The sequence below is a fragment of the Wyeomyia smithii genome, chromosome 1 (genome assembly GCF_029784165.1).
Source record: "Wyeomyia smithii strain HCP4-BCI-WySm-NY-G18 chromosome 1, ASM2978416v1, whole genome shotgun sequence".
Lineage (NCBI taxonomy): Eukaryota > Metazoa > Arthropoda > Insecta > Diptera > Culicidae > Wyeomyia > Wyeomyia smithii.
Window position 1 is genome coordinate 190,127,716 of NC_073694.1, and position 15,206 is coordinate 190,142,921.

The 15,206-nt window shown below is 37.9% G+C and overlaps 1 protein-coding gene across 4 annotated transcripts in view; it reads right to left on the reverse strand.

The window, feature by feature from the left end:
* Positions 1-7,878, reverse strand: part of LOC129718263 (sodium/hydrogen exchanger 9B2) — an 82,672-nt gene extending 74,794 nt beyond the window's left edge. Inside the window, exon 1 of one of the 4 annotated variants that reach the window (XM_055668858.1) lies at positions 7,487-7,878. In XM_055668858.1, the coding sequence (XP_055524833.1) occupies positions 7,487-7,532 (46 nt within the window). In that variant the 5' untranslated portion in view covers positions 7,533-7,878. The remainder of the gene's footprint in view (positions 1-7,486) is intronic. The other 3 variants (XM_055668861.1, XM_055668862.1, XM_055668864.1) reach the window with 3 other exon arrangements.
* Positions 7,879-15,206: the final 7,328 nt, after the last annotated feature.

The following is a 15,206-nucleotide window of genomic DNA, read 5'->3' on the forward strand; positions in this document are numbered from 1 at the left end:
ACAAAACCCGACTGAAAAAGCTTCAAGTTATACAAAACCGTTGCCTTAAAGTAGTGTTCAGGAAACCGTTCTTATCTCCGACTGAGTCGCTTTATACGGACCCCAGTAGCCCAATCCTGCCGATTAGAGCTATGCATGAGATGCAGGTTGTAACTTTCATGCACCAACTACTATCATCGCCAGCTACCTATCACAACATACAAATAAGGAGAGTCCATCCATTCTGAACGTGCCTCACGACAAGACGGAAATCTAGCCCAAGCCAGATGTAGAACCCAAATGGGAACAAGAAAGTTTACTTACACCGCCAGTAAAATTTACAATGCCCTGCCTACTGCAATTTAGACCTCCAGAAGCCACAAAAACTTCAAACTTCAGATGAAACGTTTCATCAGGGGGGATTTACTGCTGTCAAAATTCATATATGTGTGCGTTATCGCAGATCAACTCTGGTCCATGAAGTTTGTTGGTCCATGACGTTTAAAAGATTTCCTGTGTGGTGAGGAAACTTCATGATTTTCAGCTAATTGCAGGCTGCTGCCACCAAATTCCACTACGCCACGCAGTATGAATAAAATTTTTCCGCGATTTTTAGAGTTTTGTTAAAAAAGAACGTTACAATTCTACTAAATTTTACTTCAATCAAAACGACACAAACCAAAACAACCGGACGCCTTGTTGCCAAATATGCTGGTCACGGTTACACGATATTTGACAGATAGATTCCCCCTGCGTTTCATCAAACAACAAATTCGCCGATTCCTCACATAACCACACTGATACGCCTTTTTTTCTGCTTTTTCTCCAGGTCCGCCACCGCCTGCCGCCCGCCGCCCATCGCACCTCAACCACCACAACCCATCGATAATCACAAATTCACAACCATCATCATCACTAATATGTGTTCGAAAATCCAGTGAGAATTATGTTATAAAATGTTACGTTCTAAGCATACTTCCTTAAAAGAGCATTACTTGCTCACTGGGAGATATATCCACGGGACATTCATGGGAAACATTACTACTGAACGAAATTCGAAAATCTAATTTCTCTTAAACATTTCATTGGTACACTGTTGTTGATGCACTGTCGATTTTTCATAAAATTATGTTCAGGTATCAGTAGGTCACAACCCCCACCCCCCCGCTATGCCTTTGTCACCCATGAACCTTCCCTATTCCTTACTACCCACTCGGGAAAATAACGTGACGCCGGCCCTGGTGGTGGTAGCCGACGAGCAGGCTCATCTTTCAAATCCCACACTCTTGGGAGTGTGTGAGAAGTTGGGAAGCTACTCGAAAATCAGAAGCTAATGTGGGCCGGGTTTGAACAAAGTTTTTCCAATGTCGACCTAGCAGTATTTAGCGAATTGGCATGGCTGGCGTGTTGTGTTCCCAGTGGTTTTGTGGTTAGCGTAGCACAGCACACACGGTTGGGATGCTGGGTTCGATTCCCGATCAGGTCGAGGATCTTTTCGAGCTGGAAATTTTCTCGACTCAGCACTGAGGCACGGTGTATCGTTGTACTTATCCTACAACATGCAAAATGTGCCAAAAACAATATCGATAACGAATTCTCTCAACTAATAATCTAGTTGATCGAGACCGCTATTAGCCTCACAGGCTAAGCGTGCGATATTGTTTGTTTATTCATTCAAAAATCCGCGTAAAAGAAAGCCGCGTGAAACTCGTTAAAAAATCCGCGTAAAGAAACCTGACTGTATTTAAATTTGCACGGTTCTCTGGGAATAAGTTTTCAAGTTTATAAACATCAAGCTCACTCCCTCTTGATACGCTCACGAGGTAGAACAAAAATAATATATTCGTGGCACTTCCCAGAACTCGAATACCACTGATTTTCATGATAATCAGTAATTTTTGAGTCTTCAACAGACAAACAGACAGACATTCGCAACAACAAAATATCAATTATGTTATCAGTATCGCATAGCTGTGCCACAGACTAACAGACTTAGCACTTTGAACAAGTTTTCAATAAAATCATCGTTCGGATGATGTCAGTGCTTTACGATTGTAACACTAGTACCACCCGCTGCCCTGTTTGCGTTGTGTCGTGTACTTCGACAACAGCGCTGGCATACGTGCAGGTGTCATATTTCGAACCACGAAATTTGTGTGAGATTGCATGACAGGAAATAGCAGGAAATTTGAAATGATCGTTTTACGTGGCGGTGGAGCTAGATTTCAGTGTTACATGTACGAAACAATGATTGTGATATATTATTCATTTATAGATGCCACTGGTTCTCATGTTAGGTTTTTTTGTTCCATTAGTGAAGAGAACATACGTACATAGTTCTTGAAATAGAGCAAAATGGAACTTATACGAATGAAAATTACGCCAAACGCAAACAAAATTGTGACGATAATTCAGACGTTGATAATGTTTACCCATCAATGTATTTTTTTTTTCAACTGCACCAACATGATTAAAAATTTCAGATATAGAAATAAATTTCCAACAACGTGTTCAATTACTTCTGAATGCTGTGATCGGTCGTCTTCATTTTTTGATGATTCAAAACATAATAATAAAAAAATGCATTTTCTTGCAAATTGTATTTGAAATTTTCATTCACTATTGAAAAATTTCAATTTTCTTATCACTAATCTGTTTCCTGTTGCCTAATGGGTAACGTCAAAACAAACCGTGATTACTTGCACTTGTAAAAATCCGAAACGCTACAATATCTGATATCAATTAGTAACTAACCTTTTCGGCTGAACGTTATCTCAGAAAACTCCAATGAAATGTGAGCCACTGCCGATTGGAATGGTGTAAAAAAGGAAACGATTTGAGCATTACCGATAAGAAAAGGTTGAAGCTCATCTCTCATTCGCTCGAATAAGCCAAAACAGGAAGGCCTCTAGGCAGGATTCATGGTAATCTGAGATATCAAGCCCAAAGCGTCTAATAAAAAAGTTTATTCATTACACTACCGTCGTCGTTTTGGAAAAAAATGCGAAACAACATCGCTGCAGAGAGCCCTTTCGTCGGTGGAGAAGTCATAGCAGTGGACATTAAAAGCGACTGCCCGGACTCCGTTAGCTGTAGTCTTCTTAAAATTCAAATTGACCGAAAGAACGTTTATGATGCCATCAATCACAACATGCCCCAAGCGCCTGGGTCAACCGGCGACGGTTAAGACACTGAACACACCGCCACTAATAGGTGTATCACTGGCGATCCTCACTAGAATTTGGACACTGATGGACTCATTTAGATGGGGACATTTCGATTGCAATCTCCTAATTACAAGTCATTACTGTTTTAGAGCTTTCGTACTTTTACATAAAAAAGAACCGCGAACCTTTCGTAAATTCTTTCAAAAATTGCAAGATGATTGCAATTAGAAGTAAATTATAATTATTTTTAATGTTTAACAATTATGATTAATTCTCTACTTCAACTTACACTTTTTCGTTGAATGTGACCGATTTAAATTCGCCTGAAAAAAATGAGTTTTACCAGCGGATAAATCCCCAGCATCATTGGCATCAGTCACCGTTCAACAATTGTGACATTATTTATATCACACTTACCAGCAACTGAAACCTCGAACCTGCGTGACAGATGTCTTCCCTATGTTTCCCATCGTGCAAAAAGGAGTAAAACCTCAACGTTATCTATTCCGTACGCTGCAAAGACACTGCTCTCGACTGACAACCATCAGTCCCGTAGAACGATCCGTCCGACTGAAGCCTGTATCAGACTAACCGTTGCAGCGATCAACCGCTACCGTTCCGTTCTTTTTCGACCAATCAGAACACAGCGGTCGACCGTCGCTTGTTGTTGTTGCAAAAAATAGAGTCCTTTCTATTTTTGCCGCCGACCGTTCCCAACGGTTGCCGGCTGCTGTCATTGACATGGCGAAGGCAAACGAATCTCTTCACACCTACACAAGATCACATATAGAGCAAGATCGCGCCAAATCACCGATGGTCGAATATCGACCATTTTTTATTTGAATGAAACTTTGCACACGTATTTGGCTAAGCAAACTGAGCATTTTCCACAGATGGAGCGATTTTTTACACCCATGAGTTACATTCTAAAAGGGCGTATGCCTTTTGGCATAGGTTTTATTCGAAGCATTGTAGCCCAGAAACTATTGGTTGTATAGAAAAACTGTCTGAGAATGAGTTGTAGGGAATTAAAAATGCACCATAAAAAAATATACACTGCACAAAAAAAAATTTTTTTACCAAAAAAAACTAAAAATAAACATTAAATTTCAATTTAAAAAAAAAAAGAGTTGAATTTGTTTTTCTTATTTTTTTGTTAAAGAAACTTGACGTTAATACGCAACTTTAAAAAAAAAGTCCAGGATGGAGAAATGAAAAATATTTTTTTTATGGTAGATTAACTTTTTTATAAAAATTCTAATACAAACATTTTTCAAAATATTTGTATTCTGATGATTTTAAAAGATGCAGAGAGTCATTTTGAATCAAAAAGCTCTTGGTAGTAAACATTCTAAACGCATTGGTTTTCAAGTTATTTTAAATTTAAGCTCGATGAATTAATTATATTCGGAAAAATTCCTGATCATCGGTGCTCATCAAGCTTACGCAAATTAAACGCAAACGTTATTGCAAAATTAAAAACATTGAACTGTCAAGCTCATTTTAATACGTCTTTATCAATTTGTGATTCGTTTAGTTATTTGAATGATAGTCAAGCCACCATTCATCCCTTCGTTGTTTACTATTCAGAATCTGGAACATTTAAGAATACCAGCTTCATCATACTATCGGAAGTACTCCATCATGATACGGTTGCGGTTCAGGTGTTCATTGCCAAATTAATGAGTTTTTCGAAAACAACAATAGAGTTGATTAATTTCTGATGGAGCTGTAATAAAAATTCATCAAAAATGTCATTTAGTTGGGTATAATATGAAGAATATGAACAAGGAGTAACAGAATGGAGCAATATTTTGAAAAAAATTTATAATAATAGCTGCCACACAAAAGTATTACTCTTTTGTTTCGATTTCAGAAAATAAGATACAAACGAAGCTGTTTTCAAAAGATGACGAATCATTTACTTATGATGTATATGAAATATAAGGTGAAACTAGTTCTGTAAAGTATCTATGTCATGAAAAAACATGTTCTTAAGATAATAAAACTCGAAAATAAATATTTGATTCTTATATATATTTATATCACTTAAAACATTTAACTCTTTTCTTGAGAACCGTTCGCCCAATCGTTTTGTTGTCAAAGAATGAATTGTATATTTTTGATCAAGCATTCCAATGAACGCATGGTTTTTGCTGGAGAACCATGGACAAATTAAGAAAAACGTGTATTTTCCCAAATAATTATTATTTTTCGAGCTTAAATTAGAAATAACTCGAAAACCAATGCCTTTAGAATGTTCACTACCAAGAGCTTTTTGATTCAAAATGACTCTCTGCATCTTTTAAAATCATCAGAATACAAATATTTTGAAAAATGTTTAAATTAGAATTTTCATAAAAAAATTAATCTACCATAAGAAAATTATTTTTCATTTCTCCATCCTGGACTTTTTTTTAAAAAGTTGCGTATTAACGTCAAGTTTCTTTAACAAAAAAATAAGAAAAAAATTCAACTCTTTTTTTTTAAATTGAAATTTAATGTTTATTTTTAATTATTTTTGGTCAAAAAAACTTTTTTTTGTACAGTGTATATTTTTTTTGGTGCATTTTTAATTCCCTACAACTCATTCTCAGACAGTTTTTCTATACAACCAACGGTTTCTGGGCTACAATGCTTCGAATAAAACCTTTGCCAAAAGGCATACGCCCTTTTACAATGTAACTCATGGGTGTAAAAAATCTCTGCACCTGTGAAAAATGCTCAGTTTGCTAAGCCAAATACGTGTGCAAGACGATAGGTGACATTTTCATTCTGTGCAGGGCACGGGAAAGGGTCTATATTTCCAAAAATACGCAAAAATGTGGTGAAAAGAGGCGAAAAAGACTATTTCCCGAGCCCTGTCCAAATTAAAACCATCGCCAATAAATTTGTTGACCAATTTTACATAAGAAATGCTATATTTAAGGTATCCAGCCCAGCGGCTTTTAATTAGTGGGAATTTGGATTCATTTTTGCCAGTGTGCGTTAGTCGAAAATTGACATCGCCAACCAGCGTTGCCGGTACTATGAATGTTTTGACTGGCTGTCGTGTGTGCCAAAAAGAGAAGCACACATTTTCATTTGTCAAGTCTCTATATGTGATCTTATGTAGGTGTGAAGAGATTCGTTTGCCTTCGCCATGTCAATGACAGCAGCCGGCAACCTTTGGGAACGGTCGGCGGCAAAAATAGAAAAGATTTTATGTTTTGCAACAACAACAAGCGACGGTCGACCGCTGTGTTCTGATTGGTCGAAAAAGAACGGAACGGTAGCGGTTGATCGCTGCAACGGTTAGTCTGATACAGGCTTAACGAACACAAAAAGAACGACTCAAGCGCGACAATTCGAGGTGAGCAGTATACAAATGGGCGGTGTGAGAAGAAAACGTTTTCCTGACGCTGATGGAAGTGCAAATCCACCATTATTCAAGTGAGGAGCACGAGTGGAATGACTACTGCCTTATAAACCGAAATTTATAGCCGGAGTGGTGATTTCCATTTTTGGCAATAGAGAAATGCGCATTTTATCCGCACGAGAATGATTTGCGGTCGCATTAGCGTTCGTAAATACGGCATCACACAAATGAGCAATTATGTGTCTAGGAAGACCCTGTTTCTTCCTTCTACTCTGGTACCGGTGCTGGTTTTGTTGCCATGTACTAGACTAACTCGAATGGACTCCTAATCCGAATTGCAGCTTTTGTTGGAAGAAAGCAGTTTACATTTACAATATTCATTTAATAAAAGGACTATTTCACAACTTTAAAATAATTTATAACTTTACAACTTACAACTTTACATTCAAGATTTAAAATTGGAAAAATTGAAGAAATAAAGATTTAGTTTTTGAAAAGTGCTTCAATTAGAACTTAAAAAATGTTAATAAAGATTCATAGTGATTGGCGTGTTTTAAAAATAACTTGGGCTTTAGAGGGTGAAATTAAAACAGAAGAGTTTATTTGTTCATGAATTTTTTGTTGAAACTTGACATTATTTCGAAACATTTAGTAAAAAGTTTAGAATGGAGAAATGTAAGAGAAAGAAAAAGAGAAAGAGAAATACTCAGTTTGCTAAGTCGAATACGTTTGTAAAGTTCCATTCAAATAAAAAACATTTGCCATGAACTATTAGTATGTAACATGAATATTTACTAAGTTAAACATTCTGTATCTCAATTTCCAGTACACGGTGTTCCAGGCAAAATCTGTTGGTTCTTTCAAACACGTATTTATCAAGCTGCTGGAACATAACTTTTTCTACCTACTAAATGTTTTCTGAAATGGCGTACTGAAGAAATGTTTATTTACGCTTTCAAGGTTTGGCTTTCCAAACCCTTACCTATAAACTTTCCCAAAAACGTACCAATGTATTTCGTTTTACACATCAATGAATAATTTTATTATTCATTAATCAGCTTTCAGTTCAAGTTTATTTACTCACAAGTTCGCACATCAAAACAAAAACAGAGATCATACGTAGTCGAGTATCATGAAGCAAACAGCATTAACACGAAACAGCTGTTCATCGGTTCATTCATTCACAGGCTGAGCTCCGGTACTACGGTAGTAAATTCGAAATCGCACGTAGCTATGGAAACATCTTGTCTGGATAAAATAAGCAATCTCTCACTTTATTTCCTAACACGGCCACAACCACGAACAAGTTTTTCACATCACAACCCAGTGATACCACTTTAACTCCAAACAAAACACTAAGGTACAGACACAGACTTGTATTAGAGTACCTGCATACAGAGTGGCGCCATGTCATCCAAGGTAACGCTGGTAACACTTAACATTCTTTCTCTTTTCTCGGTAATAATAGGTTGTTTGCTCGATTGGAATGACACTGACAGATAATATTTGTTCCATTTTTGACACTGTCGCCACTCTGTATACAGGCACTCTAACGCCGCCAAGTACATGACAAGAAGTACGCATTCATCGTGTTGGGACCGGCATCAGATATTATCATAATATAAGTGGTGAAATTACAAAATTTTTGAAAAGATAACTCTTATACATTAATTGACGAAATTAATCTAATTGTTCTGTATCAAATGTTTACATTTCTTTACAAATTAATACATGAAAAACTATCAGACTTATTATTATACCATACTTAAAAGCTGCATACACTGTCAGTCACCTGCCTAGTGCTCAAAGGTCGTGTCCGATTACACATTAGGTATTAGAGAATTTGACCTTAGTTTTTTCGCAACTCATGAAACAATTTAGTTTAAGAACTGGTTGTTCGTTTCAGGAAAAACTTTTTTAAGAAATATCTATATAGTTTTTCAACCTTGTGTGTACTTCGACTAAATTTTCTGATACCTATAAAAAGAAAATATAACGACAAAACCACTAGCTAGTATTTCTTCTTCTCATGGCATATTTGGAATATTTAAACATTTTCACATATGACCTTGCTAATGCCCGACGGTTCCAACGTTGCGTAACGGGGTTTGTATCTGAATGTGTTACAGCCGTTACATTATGAGCATGCTGATGACGCCTGCTTTGTAATTAGATTGAGACAAAACCACGCGGCCTTTATCTTTTCTAACTTTTCTATATTATAATTGCCATCAAGTACCATTGAATTCAGTCAAGAACTATTAGTGTGATAACAAAAACTGAATGAATTTCAGGTTGATTTATCGTAAAGAAAGCATATTTTGGTGGAAATCGAGCCAAGCTTGAAGTTTTTGTGATTTATCTGCGGTAGCAGATGTGAATAAATTGTCCATAAAATTTATTAGTTCAAAGCTATTAATAAAAGTTACATTTGGAGGCAATAAAAACATATCAGGGCGCTTATAAAAGAATACAATCACATCCTACATAAGACATACGTAACACTCAGGAAGAAATATTCCAAAAAAGTTGGTACAAAATGAACTACTCGAATGGTACCACACTGTGAATAAAATCACTGTTTGAGTTGTTTTTGAAGATAGTGTACCTGCGCAGCCCTGCTTTTGTCTCGTTCCTACTCGAAAAATGCTGCATTAATTTTGTATATAACTTTTTGACAGTTCCTTATGGGATTTTCTTTGGGGATTGATAATGCCGAGAAAAAGAAAATTCATTTTGTTCATTATTTATCGAAGTACGGAGAACTATGGGGCAACCCCTAGTAACAATATTGGTTTTATCAAAGTTTTTAGCGGTTAATACAGCCAAAAAAGCGCTACAAAACTTTCATAAAACCAGTTTTGTTACTTGGGACGTGTACCAGAAAAAAAACGCCAGTGTTACGTATGTCTTATGTATGTGATACAATAATGATATCAACAAATGAAATTTTTAAAAATTTGTTCTTGAGATTAAATTGAATTGTAACAGGTGAAGATGCCGATAAGTCAAGAGTGCCGCGATTAACGTGAAAATAAATATTGAAATGATGAGAGATGAGTCATATAAACCTTGAATTAGTTAAAAGCGGTACTCTCAGAAGTCAGACGTCGACGAGATGCACCTAGTCGCTACCAGAAGACACACTCCGTTAAACGACCACGGGGGCAGAGGCGTAAAAACCTCTGGAAATGGGGGCAGAAATCATGGGTGAACCGGTGGAGAGCGCCAAAAATCAACCGCCAACCATCGTTTGGATTTCACTAATCGACAAAAACTCGTGGTAAAAAGTTGTAAACGAATTCGAATTAAAATAAAAGCGACAGTGTGACTATTGTTTGCTAAAAGTTTAAAAAGTTGAAAGCTGAGAAGAAAGAAAATACTACAAGGTATACAGCCCTAGGGTTGTATGAAATGTTGACGTGGGACTAAACACTGTAATTAGGGGATTTTTTGTTACAAAATATACAGAGCCTGCAGACAGAATCAAGGTGTTTGCTCAGCGACTGTACGTATTTTTATTTTCAGCCTTCCCTGGAAATCAATTTTTTGAAATATATTCAACAGCACTCGAAAGAATATCGTATATATTTGGCGATATTAGTATTACCCTGCAGTATTTTTTTCTGCAAACAACATGTGTTTGACAAGGCACAAGCATATCATTCTTGTTGAAAAAGCACCAAGAATTTCTCGTAATGCGTCAAAGTCAGAATTAACTCTATATCCTCGAAAAAACCAATAATACTTACGTTATTTAAATAAATGGTTTTGTCTTATTAAACTTTGATTGAATCAAATCTATAATAGGTTCAAAGGTTCATTAATTGGCAAACATAGAAGGTATGTCTAACAAAATTATTAAGTTCCAGCAAAAAACCATAACAATAAACAATTCCATTTTTGTTTTTGCTTGACAATTTTTTTCATTTACCTACAACTACATTCGCTGCATTACGAAGACTGCTAATATACATGTAAAAGGAGATTTTAATGAATCTTAGTAAATAAACCAAAAATTCACAAGCATTCGCAGGCTCTTACTATTCTATAAATGTTTATATGTGGAATTTACTCTTTCGATACTATCCGGTCACGATTATTTAGTGAATATCGAAGATAAAATTGAATAAATATCCGTTGCAAAATTTACAATTCTCGTTGAATAGTTTATGGTTATCATATTTATGAGATAAACTTTCAATCACCATCAACAGCAGCATTGCAGTTTTTCCTCGATTGCACACGAATAGAAATGTACGAACAAAAGTGTACCACTGCAATATGAATAGTACCACTGCAGTACGAATAGGAGTGTACCGCTGCAATGTACAAATAGAAGAGTACCGCTGCAATCATAGACGACGAGAGACCTGCGGTTCTTTACTCCACTGGTACTGTTGCTATTACCGGCATGTTTTCTTTCAAGACATCAGTTTTTATGAGGTTTTGAAAGCAGGTTTAGAAATTGTTCAAGAATTGAGATTGTTTTAAACTTTTCGGAAAACTTTTACCTTCGAGACATCATTTTAGTCTAAGCTCATGGAAGCAAAAATAAATTGACCTATTGGGACGGGGAGATTCTGTCAATTTTTATACCGATATTGATACAGAGAATATCACAGGGAACGGATGGTGTCCATTCACGTCGTCTGTGCTAGGGATGCTCGCATGTAATTGGTTCATTGTTCGCGTAAGTTTCCCTGTAACTTTTAATCAATTTTCACCGTTGAGCAGTGAAGTAATAATGATAACTAGCGTTTTATAAAATTGTTACACTTTTTATCTATCCAACAACATATTGGTTATTGCTATCCATCATGTGGTTCTGCTGTTATTAACGTTTGAAATCTGACGCAACATTTGCCAGTTTCATTTCCAATTTTACAGAATGCATCCCAGTATAGTAAACAAAGACGTAGTCCCACGTCAAAAAAAGTAGTTGGGAAGTGAAGTGAAGGCATAGTGGAAAAAAACTGGTCAATCAGGACCTCATGTTCCTGTATGAAAGTTGCTAGGACCCAGCTCTTTAACCTGGATAGTTATCTCTACTAGAGTTAGCCAGTTCCTCGGAGCACCACGACAAACTGGGACACCGGGTAGGCGAGTGGCAACAGACTTTAGGCAGTGGCAAAGCTAGGAAGGAGAACGTAAGCAGACGTCGCAGAAGGGGCCTCGAATGCAAAGAGAGTGACGAGACGAGGTTGGAGATGAATACTAAGGAAGTGGAAGTGACAGACTAAATAAAGAGTTGTTTGAGACGAAGTTCAAGTGTTTAATTTGACCAACTCACGAGAGCCGACCATGAGGCGATGTAGAAGGGAGTCTCAGCATTGCTGGCTCTACCGGCCCGCTAGTTACAATGTTCCGTAACTGCTACCGACCTGAGCAATTCCGTAAAAAATGTCCCAATTTCAATATATTTTTTTATTTGACATTTATGATTTGAGTGTAATTTTCTGATCAAAAGGTGATTTTTGAAAAATGTTTATCAGTTAAAACGAAAAATAAATGGAACAAAACAACTTTAACGTAAGTTCATTCATATCATGTCAATCAATAGCGGATCTTTGTTGGGAAAAAAACAAAGCAAGCTTTGCATTTTCACGTTTTGATGTATCTTTTGAAGTATAATCGATGCATGTAAACACGTGGTTTTTGAAAATTTTATTTTCAGCTCAAATATTCCCGAATAGGTGCACCGCTCATATAATTCATCTATAGTAGGCAACAATAATTATTAGTTATCGTTTACATGCATTGAAAATATTTCAAAAGATGCATCAAAACGTGAAAATGCAAAGCTTGCTATGTTTTTTCCAACAAAGTTTCGCTATTGATCAACGTGACACAAATAAACTTACGTTGAAGTTGTTTTGTTCCATGATTTCATAAGTCTCTGCAAATTTCTGCAAGAAATTTTAACTGCCGTGTGTGCAGAGCATATGGACAATTCAATTGGTGGTAATCTTGCCGTGAGATGTGTTGGACACGGCAGAGAATCGAAAATTACTTGTCAAAAGTTAATTATTTGGCAGGAAAAATTGATAGAAACCAAATTAATATAAAATAAAGTCTGCTGTAACATATAAAAAATAAAGGTCTGATGTTGTTTTTAAAGTTCAGTGAGTATATTAGAGGTATAGTAGTATAAAATATGAATTTTAACGGCAAAAACCTTTTTTTTAAAACATCATTGAACATAATCAGATAGCTCAGTAAGATTTAGAAATAGTTACCTAGTGTCTTCAGCAAAGTTTTTTGTTGCGTTATTTTGGAAAACTTTGCCAAAGATGGCGATAAAAAATATTGATTTTTAGAGAAAATATTCTTTTTATCTCACTTGGAGGGGTATTCATCACGGATCTGTTAATGTCCAAAGAAGGGTCTTTTTTTTACTCTAGAAATTTCCCGAAGACAGAATTGCTCTAAAATGTAACGTTTATGGTCAAAGGTCTCCTACAACGGCCTCAGTCTATGGAACAGAATACGGAAGAGAATTTTGTAAACGGTAATGAGAAGGGTTATACCCCGATAATTACTACAGTCCAGGCGGTTGCCTTTCTTGTAGGTCGGACATATGTCACCCTCCAACCAGTTCGAGGGCAATTTTTTATCGGTCCACACATATGGAGTAAAGCACGATACAGCTATTCGCTCCCGACTTTAAAAAGTTCGGCTGGAATGCCGTCCTTATCAGTTGCCTTGCAGTCCATTAGCTCTTTCATTGCTGTCTTAACCTCGTCCATGTATGATGGGTCCACAGCTTTGCCATCATCCTCAATCACCATCCTGCTCCTTTCAACTATGCTGTTTTCTTCACCATTCAACACTTCAGCACACTAAAGTGTTCGTTCCGATGCCTGGCCACCTCTGATCTATCTGTAATCAGGATCCCCTCCCTATCATTGCACATGACAGTTTCGGTTTCTGATTTCATTTATCTTCTTGTAGAAGCTTCTCGCATCGTACCTGGAGAAGTAACCTTCCGCTTCCGCAAGGATCTGCTCCCAATGCTGTCGTGTCTTCCAGCGATGGAGTCTTTTTTCAGCAGCCCTAGCTTTCCGAAATCTTCCTATGCTCTGACGAGTCACAGTCGTGGCTATCATGTTAACTCTGGCGCGGTTCTTTTCATCCGTCGCTCGCTGGCACTCAGCGTCAAACGTCTGATTGGTCGTGGCTGTCGCAAATGTACCCACACTTCTCCTGCTGTGGTGCTGATTGCACTGTGGATATGCCTCCATTGTTCGTTCAGGCTACCTCCAACTTGATGATCCTCGATCCGCTCATCAACCTTCCGCAGGTACTTTGTAGCCACTTCTCCAGTTGATAGCCGCTGGATGTTCAACTGTATCCTCCTTGTTGTCCTGGATTTTTACACGTTGGACAACCGGGCGCGAATCTTGGATACCACGAGATAATGATCCGAGTCAAGGTTTGGTCCTCTAAACGACCTTACATCTGTAACGTCTGAAAAGTGTCGATCATCAATCAAAACATGGTCGATCTGAGAGCAAGCCTCTCTATTAGGATACCTCCAGGTTTGCTTACGTTAGTGCTATAGATAGCCATACCTCTGGTTGCAGCGAAATTGGCAAGCCTCAAGCCGTTGTCGTTCGTAGTAGAGTGGAAGCTTTCTCCACCAATCACGGGGCGGAAGATCCTGCCCGACCTGTGCATTTGCATCTCCCATGACGATCTTGATGTCGTGTCCTGGGCACTCATTATACGTTTTTTTTTTTTTCAGGAGCTCAAAGAACTCCTCCTTCTCTTCATCGGGTTTATCGTTGGTCGATGCGTACACATTTATCAGGCTGTAATTGAAAAGCTTGCACTTAATTCTCAACATGCATATACGGTCACTGATCGGCCCCCATCTAATGACACGCTTTATCTGTTTCCCTATGAGCACGAAACCGACTTCCCTTTCTGCTTTTACGCCACCACTATAGTAAATGTGGTACTCGAATGAAGTGCCCGTAATAAGATCTTCTGCCCGGAATTCGCGTTTTCCCGTTTTCGGCCACCTCACTTCCTGTATGGCAGCAACCTCCACATTCACCTCCTGCAGCTCTCTAGGATAGCTGCACATGCCAGTGCGAATAAAGTTCTTACATTCCAAGTACCGAGTTTCCATTATTCGTTGTCCTTTTTCGTTCGTCTAGGTCCATCCCGATTATTCCGTTTCGTATTCATATCTGAATTGTTCGAAGTATTTCACCTTCGGTGTGCTACCTTACTAGGGCTGCGATACCTAGTCTTGCGACGGAGCTGCCGTCTCAGATAGCCGCCCGCTCCGGATCAGACGCTGTTGGACGTCGCCCCTAACATGGGGATGCAGCCGCGTACGACCCACCTTCCCAGTCAACTTTTTTTTTCCTCTGTATGCCTGAAGGGCACTGGGTACTGAAATGCCACTGCGACATTCTTGCTGATTGTCTTTTGTGGCGGGCCCCGATTGCTGTGCACTGGCTACGGATTGCTCGTACTCATTGATGGAGTAGAGCTGTTTTGTTGTAAACCTGTACCCCAATTAGGTACAACATAGTTGATGAAACTAATAACCTGTTTGGGATTAGAGCTCCAAACTTGGTATGGAGTTAAAAGGTAGCGTCTTAAGAAGTTGTACCTAGGAAAGAAAGAGCTTCGCAAGAGCAAAGCAAATGCTCTGAACTCTCTGGTTCAAATTTGCAGAATCGGCA